General features: G+C 41.1%; 1 protein-coding gene across 2 annotated transcripts in view; it reads right to left on the bottom strand.

Moving 5' to 3' along the window:
• The window catches only part of gsk3ab (glycogen synthase kinase 3 alpha b), a 31,428-nt gene extending 17,807 nt beyond the window's left edge, over positions 1–13,621 (bottom strand). The window contains exons 1-5 of one of the 2 annotated variants that reach the window (XM_034221671.1): positions 13,486–13,621; positions 13,195–13,380; positions 6,415–6,602; positions 4,811–4,894; positions 3,587–3,697 (exon numbers count right to left, since the gene is read on the bottom strand). In XM_034221671.1, coding sequence (XP_034077562.1) covers positions 3,587–3,697; positions 4,811–4,894; positions 6,415–6,602; positions 13,195–13,369 — 558 coding nt within the window. In that variant the 5' untranslated portion in view covers positions 13,370–13,380; positions 13,486–13,621. Of the gene's footprint in view, positions 1–3,586; positions 3,698–4,810; positions 4,895–6,414; positions 6,603–13,194 lie in introns of both variants that reach the window. The other variant, XM_034221670.1, reaches the window with a different exon arrangement.
• Positions 13,622–14,070: the final 449 nt, after the last annotated feature.

The raw sequence follows: 14,070 nt of genomic DNA, 5'->3' as shown, positions 1-14,070 counted from the left end.
CAGAAAGCAGGAAGTAGTTGAAGTAAGAAGTATTGCTTTGAGTTGTTCAGACTTATGCTTGAACTTTGCTAATTTCTTGTGAAAATAAATACACTTTGATGAGGACCAAGATAACATTTTTTAACTTTGGTAACTACTGAGCTGAGGCTTAGCTGACTTTAGTTGGGAAACGGCATTACAAATTAAAAATCTTACACACCATCTGGCTCTATAACACAAGTTTGTATTTTGTTTGGCAGAGGCAGGAGCATCTGTGTGTGTCTGTAAGGTTTCTCATCACACACCAGTCACATCAATTTGTGCCCTAATTTTGTTTTCTGGATGCAGAGTGTTGAAAGAAGCAGCTGTGTGGTGTCTGCAGCAGCCCGCAGTGGCATGGTATTTACAACAAAATAACATTAGGGGGGTAAAAACTCCCCCAGATGATGTACAACTAACCCCTATTTGACATTTGTCTAAACATCCTAGGTCAATGGTGATGTCCTTGTGTGAAAATGGCTCTCACTTATAAGTCTGCAGCCATTAAATGTGCCTGTGGAATGCCGACAGAAAGCATCTTAATATGACAAATCACCGCCATCACCATTATCTCGCTATTATTACCCGCATGATGCAGTGACAGATTAAAAGATGATTGCAGAGAAAATGATGAGTGAAGGATACTGTTTAAAAAGGCGAAGAGGAGGGCAGGGGTGAGGAAGAGGGAAACAATGAGAGACACGGTGAAAACATTGAGTCCCAGGGGACGGGAAGAGATGGCACGCTGAGATAGAAGTGTGTCGATGGAGGACGGAGGGATGACAGAGCAGAGAGAAAGTGTGTGTGAGGGAGATATCAGCATGCATCTCCGAGCCATGGGGGAGCAGCAGGCTGAGGAGGGGAAATGGGCCATGAGACAGCTATAATGTCCTCTGCTGCTGCAGACACAGTAAACACACAAACACTCTCTCGGAAATGAGCACCCTTTTAGACAGGGAGCCAAGCGTATTGCAAACAGATGAATTCCCTTGGGACCATCTTTCCCTTTCTGCCTCTATAATCCTTAAACAGTGAGCTGAACCAACAGGAACATACTCGATCGTTTGTTACATCCTCAGGCAATTACTGAAGAAATGTAGTTTGCTTAAATACGACCTTAAGGAACGGATGAAGCTCAAATCTATTCCATGTGATGTCGCAGAGTGTGAGAGAAAGTCTCTATTTTACAAAGACGTAAAGCAGTAAGCACACAGATCTTCTGCCAAAGACGATACATTCTCCAACTTGTAAAGCAAAAGGCTTTTTAGCAGAAGTACTGCATCTGTCTTGTTTGGCAGTCTGGGTGTCAGGGGTTCCCAAAAACGAGTAAATGCATATGTTAAATGGCAGCTAAAGGGCATTTCAGATGTATTAATCCCACACAAAACCAATGATATCCATTAATTCCTGTTACTTTTGGATCGATAAACAGACAGGGGTTAAGACCTCTGCAAGCTTTGAGGACTTCTTATGATGACTTTGAGTGTAGTCAAAATGACCAGACAGTTTATTTGCCTCTATGATTATAACAGCTTTGTTCCCTTGTGAGAATGTAAGTATTTAATCCCTGAATAACTGACTTGAATTAACCTTTTAATGCTTATAGTGGCATGGTGGAAGAGTGTGTGTGTGTCAGGGACGTGCACAGACATTTGGAGGGGCTATTGCTCTAAACTGGAAAAAGGGCCTCCACCCAAAAAAAAACATAAGACCTTTTTTTAATGTAAAAGAAACCAAACGATTATTACATCAACTAAATTGAACAGTAATTCACATCTCATAACAAAATAAGCTAAGGCGACTACTTGCATTTGGTGACTTAATTTCAAAAATGAAAATCAGGGAAATGTTTTGCGGTCCATATCTCATTAAAATATCTAATGTTAGTAACTATTAAAGACAAAATGGGGACAATTCTGTTCTAATAGTTTGACCATTGTAACTGCTGTGCAGTCCAGACATACTGATAAAATAGGGCCTCTAGCCAGGGGTTAAAATGGGCCGGGGCTGTTCGGGGCTCATTTGTCATTTGTTTAAGCCATAATGTCAAAACATCTCTCGTTCTTAATATAGACTTTATTTAGGGTCGATATGTGTTGACTTTAACATTTAAAATAGCAGATCTCTGTGACAGGATATAGTTTTTCCGCTTAGTGAACGTGTGTCTCTGCTCCGATCAGGAGCTGCAGCACCGTGGCTCCTTCGTGCAGAGTCTGCAGCGGTGTGTGTGTGTGTGTGTGCAGTGGTACCGCCAAACCCCAGACCCGTCTTGTAACACGGAGCCCGTTTCCTACACCATCAGGGCCGGTTCTAACCAATTTGCTGCCCTAGGCGCGATTTTAGCTGGCTCCCCCCCCTGCCAGAAAATCGTTCAGTAGAACAAATACATTGAAATGATTTCAAACCTGTTTATCCAAATAATTATAAAGGAGTGCCTTGGAAATATTTGTTTACATAAATTGCATTTATCCCTCTCGCTCGATCCCACACCCACTTTGGCTGTGAGCTGCGGACGCCTGATAAGCCAACACCCCCCACTTTCATCACTTACAGCGCCCATCGTACAGGGCAAATGAAACGTGTAACCGGGGTGAAAAGGGTGTTACCTTGACTTAATTATGAATATTGTTACATCAAGGCCGAAAATTAGGATGAGCGCAAACAGTCAAAATGTTTTTTTCCCTCCCAGAGCTGCCAGCGCAGCGCCTCCCTTAATTCTTTGTCGTTTCTCCATCGCCCGGCTCTTTCGTTCTTTCAGTGGTTTCTTGTGCTGAAATGTGGAGGGGACGGCTCCGGGTTTCAGCCTCCGACATACTATTAATGCTTCTGCACCAACAGACTTGATGATAGCAGGATCAACCTCGTATGCATCACACGCGAAGTGATCAGAACACAACCTGCTCCATTTTGTCGGTTGCCAGCCAACACGATTCACTAACTAAATCCATTTTTTGCGGATGATTTGGTCTTTGGGAAATACATGAAAAACTCTCCCAGATCCCGCACCGTTCGTACAACAAAAAGCACAACAATAACCCATGTTAATTCAGTTTTCTTGTCGAAAAACTTGTGACCGAGACTGCCGAGTCGGGATGTTTGGTCCAGAGACTGTTGGCATGTATGACGTCACGCGCGCGGAGGCTGCTGGGAAGGTCATGTCAGAAATTCAGACGGCTTTGGGTCAAGTTTTGTATCAATAAAAAGCTTTTTTTCGGGTGTATTATCTCGATTTAATTTTTTTTTTAAATACAGGCAGTCTTAAAAACAACATTTCTATAAAAATGTAGCATATTTGGAAGCTTTGCATTTGATCTTTAAAGCACCGGCAGATGACAGCGCTGACAAAGTGTGTTTCCCGCAGCGAGACGCTACTAATTGTGGGCTTATCATGTTGATTCGGCCACAACAGAAAACATTTAAATAAACTCTCGCTCTCTCCAGAGGGGCAGGTCAGCCAAAAAGGCCAAACGGGCCGTTGCCCTGGCAACATTAACCCGTACCTGTGCACGTCCCTGGTGTGTGTGTGTGTGTGTGTGTGTGAGAGTATGTTGTGTGTGTGTGTACTGACCTTAACATAGATGATGGGGATGGTGGTCTTTGCCTTGTTGAAGTGCCGAGCCACCCTGTACACGGTCTCGGGAACGAAGTCCAGCACCAGATTCAAATACACCTCATCTTTCTGAGAAGGAGGGGGGAAAAAGGAAAAAGGTTGTTTAATTATAGGTGGAAAGAGAAAGGGATGTAAGGAGTATAAAACCAATTTACTAAAATGTGTTGTGTGGTTCATGGGGGGAGTAATTAGGCAACAAATAAATACTGTTTGCAGATTAGTTATCAGATTGCTTTTAAAAAGGACATAATGAAATATTTATCTCATACTCTGGACTTATTTTCTTAAAAGGTCACCTATCATGCTATTTTTAGGCAATAGCGTAGGTCTCAGATATATAAAAAACATGTCTATGAAGTGTTTTGCTCAAAATACCAAACAGATCACCGATTCTAACCATGCCTCATATCTCTCTGTTTCACTTCCTGTTTCTAAAGTGCTGATTTTGGGTATAAAGCTTTAAAATAAATAAAAAAGGAGGGGGCTGAGCTCATGCGGGACCCGGCAGCTACTGTCTAAACTAAATACTGCGGTGATGAAACGATATTACGTCATATCGGACGCAAATCTGGATCAGCTCCGTTGTAGCCCTGTTTTTAGAGATGTGGATACGGAGGAAAAGAGAGAGGGTTTTATTTCCTGACGCTGCGTGAGTTCCCCGACACACAGGGGACACATCTTTATGTATAAAAGACATCAAAAAGTGCATTTTGCATGATAGGTCCCCTTTAAGTAAATATTTGCTGCAAACAATTAACTCAACAATTACAGATGAAGCAGCTAATTTGTTGCAAAATATACACCATTTCTAATCAATTTAATTTTTGAAACTAAACTTTTAAGCTTTTTTAATTAAACTAAAGTATATTCTTATCAGTGTAAACACAGTTAGCCTGCAATAATACATATTACAACAGAGTGTAAATAATGACTGAATAGGATATTACAGCTCATTAATGTAACAGAGGCAAAAGTATTTAGTTTGTGTAGTGTTATGTAAGAGCTTGAACCTGCAAACCGTTAAGTAAAGAGAGTGGAACTCAATGTACAATAAGACCAGGATCAACTTGTCTGAAACGTGTCTATGAGTCATCACTGATGCATGCTGGGTGTGGAGGGAGAGTGCTTCGTCTAGAAACCTGATTCATGCTGCATTAAAACGTCACGTCAGTGCGTACACACCTTCTCTCCACTGGAGTAGAAGAAGTAACGTAGCCTCACAATGTTGCAGTGGTCCAATTTCCTCATAATTTGCAGCTCCCTATTCTGTAATGAAGAAAGGAAAAAGAGGACTCATTACAAACATGCACAGGTCCCTCAGTCAGGATGTATTAAACAAACTGATTTGCGTCTACAACAAATCCATTACCACTTCTTTGTAGGTGCAACTTTAACAGTAATGATCTTGTTTTTTTAACAATATTTGTATTGAAGTTTTCAAATATAACGAACATTACACATACATAAAACGGTGTACAATCAAATGATTAGGCATGTAAATAAACACAGGTCAGTATACAGATGATACAGGGATAACAAAGTACAGAAAATAAAACTGAACGAATATGATGTGAGCTACTACACTTTATAATCGTATTCCCGTTGCCCCGCCCTTTGGTTTTATTGATTACCAAGATTATTTTTCAAAAGCTCCATGAAGCACCCCCAAACAGTAATGATCTGGTTAGTAGGGTGTAACGGTTCACAAACATTTCGGTTCGGTACGTACCTCGGTTTTTAGGTCACGGTTCGGTTCGGTACGTTTTCGGTACAGCAGAACAAATTATCACAAAACATAACATATTTTTTTCAAATTATTATTAAACTGTGAATATTCACTCAAATAAATACAAAATATAATAAAAAAAACATTAAGGTGCAGCTTTTTAATTAACTGAAATAATCTGTATTTGAACTGTACTAGTACCTAAGCAGCCAGTTTGACATTAGGACTTGCTTGTCATTGTATTTTCATGTTGTTTAAAGAAAGATTAACTTGTCCACATTGCTTGCCGAAAGGGCAGATCTGCTGGCACTAACAATGTCTCCTGCTGTGGAGAACACCCTCTCTAGGGACAGAGGTAGCAGATACAGCCAGGTAGCGCTTTGCTAACATGGCAACATAAGGATATTTGGTGTTTGTAATAGCTTTGGCTCGGTCTGAACTCTCTGCGAGTGGTGGAGGCTTAAATGCTAGCGGGAGTTGGGTTTGCACTTCAGTCTTTTTTCTTTTGGTACCGGTGATATTCACGTTCGGGTGATGCCTTTTCAAGAGTGTGCAAGTTTGATGTATTGCCAGCCGCGTAACCAATTTTAGTTGAACAATGCCGACAAACAGCTTTGGTTGGGTCCACCTGTCTTTGTCCGTCATCCTTGTACGTAACTGCGAAACCAAAATATTCCTAAACCGGAGACTTCAATGATGCTGGAGGATTTTCGAGCTCAACTTTATCTGCGTTCGCCATTTAGACAGTTCCTCAAATTACTGACTACATTTGAACGCATCCCTCTGACATAGTATGCCTCTCGTCCAATGAAATGACTTGCTCGCTCTATGACGCGTTGAACACAATGGGAGCAAAATACTCTGAATGCTGCGACGCAGCACCTGAGATTACTTCCAAGAAGTTGTTCACGTTCTCAATTTTTTAAGTGTAACGTTATATTCGTTCGGTACACTTCGGTACACATGTGTACCGAACCGAAGGGCCCGTACCGAATAATTTCGGTACGGGTACGTGTACCGTTACACCCCTACTGGTTAGTGTAAGCTTCTCTAAACATACCTTGAACCTCTTGTCTTGGAGAACTTTCTTAATGGCCACCATCTCCTGGCTGTCGATGAGGCGAGCCTGGTAGACCACCCCAAAGGAGCCATTCCCTATAACCTTTATGTCTGTATAAGAGACTTCCTGTGGGCGGTCGGGGCCCTGGCCGGGTGTGGCTACCACCGTCGTCACCTTGCCACTGTCTCCTGTGGGCAGAAAACACACCTCGTTAGAAAAAGCCTAAATGACACCCAAGTTAAATATGTAAAATAGTTCTCTATCTGTGTTTTTAAATGTTTGTTTTACTTGTACACCACAACACCAAGTCAAATTCCTCTTACGTCTCAACCTACCTGGTAATAAACCTGTTTCTGATTATGTGAAAAGTATGGATATTTTTGTAATAAAAATCCCAATATTTTCTTTGATGAACAGAAGTTTAGACGAGTGAGAAGCCAAGTGAAATGACCCTCTGCAGTTTGGCTATTAATCCAGTTTCCCTGAGAGAGAGATTTGTGACCAATCTGGTGGCTCCCCAGACACACACTGGCTGCTGGTAATGAGCTGCTGATTCTTCACACAACAATGTCCCGCTGCCCCACTGAGTGAAACCAGCTCCAACCTCTTTATAAACCGGAGAAACACATATGGTGCAGCTCGACAGAACCTATGGTTGTGCAATGCATCTCATTTTATTGTCAATTACTGTATTGGCTTCTAATGATTATCACAAAAAAGGAATCTGAATGAAATGACTATTGCAACATAACGTTTCGCTATGGTGCTCTCGTTTTGTCTTGTGTTATAAATGCAGCACACCTCTTGCTGAGCAGAGACACCGCTCACTGGGCCTGGCTCTCCTCTGGGAGATGATTGGCCGACGCCCGGCAGATACACTCTTGGTTCTAGGTCGGCTTGGAAAGGGCCAGGTGACTAGCAGGGATTGCAGGTTTAACCTGTGTCTCTGCGTCAATTACAGTTTCAGCTCAAAACCTCTGCATTCTCAAAGTCCACATTGCAATCATATACATATACCCTGTACCCATACAACAGTTAACCTCTTAATCTGTTAAGTCCCGAGCCTGGTTTTCAGGTCTCAGGCTCGAAAATGACATTCCCAGAACAAATGACCATATCTTCCCTTCTAAAAGGGTTACATTAATAATATGTGTTCTCAAAGTAATGATAAACCTGTGAGCTGGATGTAGAAAAGTCAGAATCAATATAGATGTTTTTTATTTTAAAGAAAATTCAGATTGAACATAGTAAAAAGCTGTAAATTATAGTGTCCGTCCAAAAAATATGTTGTACTTATAGTGAAAACTAACCTTGGATGATGGGTTAGTAGACTAAAAGCTTTAGCAATCCAAAGTACAACATATAATTAGTACCCTGTATCAAGATTGATGCAAAACAAGTGATATTTGACCTCTTTAGACAGATTTAGCAAACAAAACCTCTTCTGGGGCCATTTGGGTGGATTTTCCTTATCTCTGGCCCCCCTTGTTCGATGTTGACATGTGACATCTCTTCCTGAGCCAATAGAATCGAAGGGAAATCGTTTTTGTTTTTTTTGGTGGTCTAATGGATAGTGAGGTGGGCTGATGATCGGAAGGTTGCGAGTTCAAATCCTGCCTGGAACACCACTTGCCCTTGAGTAAGGCACTTAGCCCTCGGTTACTCCAGGGAGAATGTCCCTGTAATTGGTCGTTGTAAGTCGCTTTGGAATAAGGCGTCTGCTAAATGCCTACATTGTAAATTATATTTTTGGGCGAATAAACCCCACAGATCCTCAACTCCGGTGTGTTTCACTCATTAACAACGCAACACAGAGCAACAAGAACGTTGTCTACAGTAGCCATGAACTCGCATGTATTATCTTATTTGAGGGGGGGTGGATGCGTGGACCACCCGAATAGGTTAAGGGGCCTTTGGCTTTTCTTGTGCGGTGCCCCCACGAATAGAATCAAATTCTGTGGGAAACACTGGATACATTATAAAATAGTAAGATCTAGGTTAACTAGGATAGGGTTAGGCTTATGTTTGATATACAGATTATATTTTCTTATCAAATACCTTTGTAGGGTTTCTTTCACCAAATATTTACACAATGAGAATGTTGAACATTGGTCATCAGGAATGTGTATTCATTGACTAAGTGGGTAAAGGCAAATAAAAGCTATAACAATCTCATAAATTCAGAAAATGACATCGCTTTATATTGGGAGGGATGAAACCCTCTTTAAATGGTCACACATGCAGAGCACACAGCCCCATTTGTTCTCTGCATTTAAGCCATCTTAGCACCAGGAGTCTAGTACTAGGAGCAGTGGGCAGCTAGTGTACAGCGCCCGGGGAGCATTGCAATTTCATGTAATTAAAACGTATAAAACCAGTAAAAAGACACCACCTACGCTATTACAATATTATATTATCTGAGACGTTATCTAGTCTCGTATCAGGGTATCAATATAATAACGTAGCAGTCGTAGCTATAAGTGTTTCTTAAGGAGGTAAAACACAGGTACAGATATTCTTATTGTGTGCAAATCAGGCAAAGTGAGATGTTTAAGATCTGACTGTAACTGACAGCTCTCGTTGGGGTCAAGTTGCTGCTCAGTGTTTGTTGCGCCTGTGTCGGGTCAAGACTGATTTGACAAACCGGCACCAGGAGCAAAGACACTAGAAGGGGAAGAACAGCAGAGAAGAGGCCCATTGCCAAAAGGCTTGTCAGAGCCTGTGATAAAAATGATGTGGACAGTAGCACACCCAGAAGTGCTCCTATTTCCTGAGCTCGCTGACTTCGCCTGTCTCAACAGGACCCCTCCTGATCTCTAGTAGGTCTCCGAGTCTCAAAATGGAGTCAGACAATGAAGCATTTTGGGCTCTCCCATGAATTGGCAAAAAAAACGAGTCAGTATTTTGGCTTCATCGACTGCTATTTCTGTCTGTATAAAAAAATATAATCATAAAACCAAAATAAGCTTTACCAATTGACTCGTGTGGACAAAAGACAACTGTGTAATTTGGTATTTTTGCAATTTTCTAGCCTGAAATGTTTCAAGGTTGTTAGTTAACGGCCGATAGCTTATCCACATGATTGGCCTACATCCCCCCCCCCCCCCCCCCCCAGGGCAGCGCAAAATACTCATCTTTAGAGATCAGTCACTTTGTGGTTCCTGCAAAGTCCTGTATCCTCAAAACAATGTTCCTCTGTTTTTCCTTTTAGCATCACTTTCACACTCTTTTTTTAAACAAGTGAAGTCAGAAGGGAGCACATTAATATGGAGCAGCTGTGGCATGATAGTGCCTTGAATAATGAATGCAACGATGAGCACGTTGCCCAGCTGTCAGTGAATCGCTTTGGTTTCTCATAGTCAGCACACGCCTGATGAGTAAGAGAACTGGGATGAGCAGAGTGACGAAACCACACCCACACTAACAAGCAATTAGCTCGGAGCACCTTTGGAAGTGTAAAACACAGGCACACTTTTAACTTGATGAAATTATCCGCAATTGCAACAAGTACTTTGTCATTAGTGGACACCTCGTCTGATGAGGGATTTACTCTGGGTGTGGCTTGGATAAATCACTCCAAAGCTATTGGAGCCTTAATCCATACGCCTAAAGGTTTCCCCTCCTCCACAATATAAGATGCGTTAACTGACCATACATCAAACATGATCACATTAAATACAAATAACTACATTTGTTGATCAGGAGCCTTAAGTTAAGCAGTTGACGTCCACATTTAGCCCCCAAACAGACGCTCTTGCAATGCACTGATCCTACTTGTTCCCTTCAATACCTCAACGCAACCGGATTAGCACTTGGCCTTGACAGATATCAAGGGCTGATAATGTACTCTCTTTTTCCTACATATTAAATCTATATTCCACCCTGCATGGATCACTTCTAAAGTGAGGTCAAATGAGGCGGGGGATTGACATGACTGCTCAGGCACCTTAATGTAATAGTGATAATGACATTGATGGAGAATTGAATGTGGATTAGTCCAGCTTCACTTTGACTTAACTAAGCAAGAGTTTCTTGATATAAGACGATGAATCTCATGCATATATGCCCGCTAAAAACAGATTATTTGTCACTTTACATTGACCGTTAGCAACCTAAAAGCTTTGATTTGCAAAATAATGTATCTCTGATCAGGCTTAGCTGATCTCTGTCACCTCTTGCTTTAAATGAAGACATTAAATGTTTGTCAATATCGTCAAAGACACCATTGACATCATTTTTTGTTTCTGTTCTCAGAGTGATTTAATTGTTGCTTGTTAACGCTACCCGTTAATGAAGAAAGGTTATTCCTTCACTGCTGCACCAAAGTCATTGATTAAATCACTTTAACATGCTGCCAAGTCATCTGACAACAATAAATAGAGGTTAATAGTGACATCTGTCTTGTGTGATTCGCAGTATTGGCACAATCACTGAGAGCAGAGGTTGCAGAAAGTGACCTTATTAACATCGCTGCTGCTGAACAATATATAACCATGTCCGAGCAGGCAAACTGCCTCAAGCTCGGTTTTTCCCATGCAGTCAAATGTGGAGCCCGGGGTTTTCGGATGCATATCTCACAGAAGATGCCTTAGTTTTGTGTGCAAAAATAGACACTTTAGTCTGGCCAAAAGGCAAAAGGGAAGAGATATTTCAGAGCTAGCCAGTTAGTGTTCATTTCGTCTAAAAGAGAACTTGTATTGAACTTCTGCTGGGCCCGGGCAATCGAGTCAAATGATTTTGGAGTGAAAACTAAAAAGAGAGCATCAAATAAAAAGCAATGTATGTGAATTATGGTTTTGGTAATCAGGTAACCCAAGAAGGTGCCAGCGATGTGTTTGCCACGCCACAGTCCCTCTTGCTGAGATGACAGCGATGCTTGGTAATGGACGCTTGAATTTGTCAACAGCCTTCAAAGTCTTCATCGGGAATTTGAGCAAAAATATATGCAGAGTGGGCCAAACTGGGTCGTAGAACCTTTTACTTTTTATTGTGCCAACCATGTTATGAGTGCAAACAATCAGCCTTACGCATCACCACACCAGAGGAGAGCTAATACATTACAGCGAGGTTCCTTCATGCCGAGGTCTTATAAGAAGTCAAATGAGCCACCCAACCCATTATGAGTCAGTTATGGGTTACAGTTAAACTCTGTTTGCTTTTAAAGAGTTATTATTCGAGGCAATTTGTTTTTTTATCTATAAAAAGGATGATAGGGAATGGAAATTATTTCATTTTGAAGTCGTCAGAACATAATTAAATGTTATGTGCCTGTTTATGCACGGGTCTTACTGGACTTCATTTATTTTAAATAAAATGTAGGCAATAAGCAAATTAATATGGTAATAAATATGAATGCCCCAACCACAATCTTTATTTGACCGGCATATGATCTTTTTCAAGATTAGACACAGATAATATTTCACTAGAATGTCTCATTTGTCAGGGACCTTTACATCTTCCAGGAAGGGAAACCATTTTTAAATAGAAACCCTGTGTGAATAGAGCAAATCACCTGATGGAGATCTGCTGATGGACTGCATGTACTAACCTACAAGCTAAGCCTCACTACACAGCCAGCAGCTTAAGACAACGTTGACTTTCATTCATTGTCTTTGTTATTTCAACTGTTCTTAGAATTACTTGTCAGGGGCCGAATAACTGCATTTCCACCCCACCCTATTTAAACAAAAACATGATATTTTCTTTAGTCTTTCCATGTATGTTCTTTGGAAAAACTCTGTCCAACCCTGCTTATCTTCAGCTCACTGCTACATGACCCCTGAGCATTCTGCATGTTCCTGTCATCACATCAGTAAAACAACTGGAGGGACTTTGCTGTTGGCAGAGCAGGGTTTCTAGTAGGGGCTTCACAATGGTGAGCATATTAACCACAGGCTACTTAAGAGAATAATAGCTTCATCTAAGGTGTACAGAAATGTACTACAATTTAGAACTTCATCTTTAAAGGATGCCAACTCAGTTGAAAAGGTAAAGAGGCAAAACAAGGTTTACCAAACTGTTTCCACAACACTAAACTATAATTCTCACTTTCTTGCTGAAAGATGGCCTAGTATGGACATAAGTACTGTACCAGCTGTTTAAATCTGTGCATTGATTCTTTCACTATGCACCAGTGTATGCATCAAGATGAGTTGTGACATTAAGTTAGGTTAGATATGGTTGCCATATGCTTATACATTATAATCTGGAACTCTTTGGTATATTTCCACTGATTTAAATGTCCACACGACGTTTGGTATCGCTACCCTAGTATGGCAAAAAAACTCTGTTCAATATGAGACTGGGCCGAGGACGACGCCTAAAAAGTTAGACTGGATCATTTAAACCTACTCTTCGCAAATGTTAGCAGACTAACTAGCTTCCACATCTGATATTAATGACGAATACATTTGACCAACTCTATTCTTGGGTTTCAATGCAAAATTAGGGTTAGGCAATGTTGCCGAAAACATTTACATAAACATGTTTTACCTTCAAAATATGGATGTTTTAATTCCACGCTTGCCATCAGCAGCTAACGATCATGTTAGCTATGCGATAAAAGCCCTTGATCGCAATGGTTCGTTAATGAAAAACACAGCTAACGTTAGCAGCTAGCTTAAGTTAGCTAACGAGCTAACTGCTAGGGGTTAGCTTCGCGACAATGATCGACACTAAGTACACTCCGGCACATTTATCTAAAAATAACCCTCAACCTGGGTCTTTGTAATAATATGTATATTGCTCTTGGGGTATACAAATGTAAAAAATAATACTCACTAGGCAGTTTCAGATTCCCGAAGCTCGTCGAGCTGGTTCCACTGGCTGTTGAAGCCCCAGTCTTTCCTGTCGAGCTCCCACCGGCTGCTGCTGATCCGGCACCGGCTGCAGCGGACCCGGGAGCTCCGGGAGGCTCAGCGAAGGAGCTGGTCCTGGGCCGCCCGCTGCCGCTCATATTTGTATGAACTAAAGCCGAGGCAAGGTTGGACGTTATTCGTGGCCAGACCGGCACAAACTTAAGCTATATATATGTGTATTTTAATATTCGGAATGAATATAAACTACACTTACAGCGTTCTGTATAGGTTGCCCGTCTCCCCCTTTCTTCCTCTGTAGAACGGTGATGGTGGGGGGACTGGGGAGTTGACGCACAACTACGTAAAGCGCGCAAGGGTTTCTGGGGGAATGAGTCATTGGGTCTGAGAGTCCACACTCGCGTACATTCGAGTTTAGGACGGAAATCACTGTTTTATTAATATCAGAATGATAATTGTTTTGAATATGTATTCAATTAAAACTATGTTGGAAAACACATGAATCATGTTACCAAAATACATTTTCAATCAAAATACACAACATTATATATTTTTGTTTAGTTTTGTTTATTTCTTACGATTTTAGTGTGTACTTTGAATGAACATTTAGTAAATAGTTAGTGTAAAAAGGGTAGGTGTAATAAGCTGAGGCTTCAGCCTATACTTTTTAGGTCAGTGTTAATTTGCTTAGGGTTGTCACTATTTTAAAAATAATTTCTTGAATGTTAGTTTGTTTCATTTTATTTTTTGTGTGTTAGGTAACTATACTAAACTAAGTCTGAGTAAGAATGATTCTGAAAAAGGCCGGCACCCATCAACTGCAGTAAAGCGAGAGAAAACT

The sequence above is a fragment of the Gymnodraco acuticeps genome, unplaced genomic scaffold (assembly GCF_902827175.1).
Source record: "Gymnodraco acuticeps unplaced genomic scaffold, fGymAcu1.1, whole genome shotgun sequence".
NCBI lineage: Eukaryota > Metazoa > Chordata > Actinopteri > Perciformes > Bathydraconidae > Gymnodraco > Gymnodraco acuticeps.
Note: the sequence above shows the minus strand (reverse complement) of the source record. Positions and strands in the feature narration are given on the sequence as shown.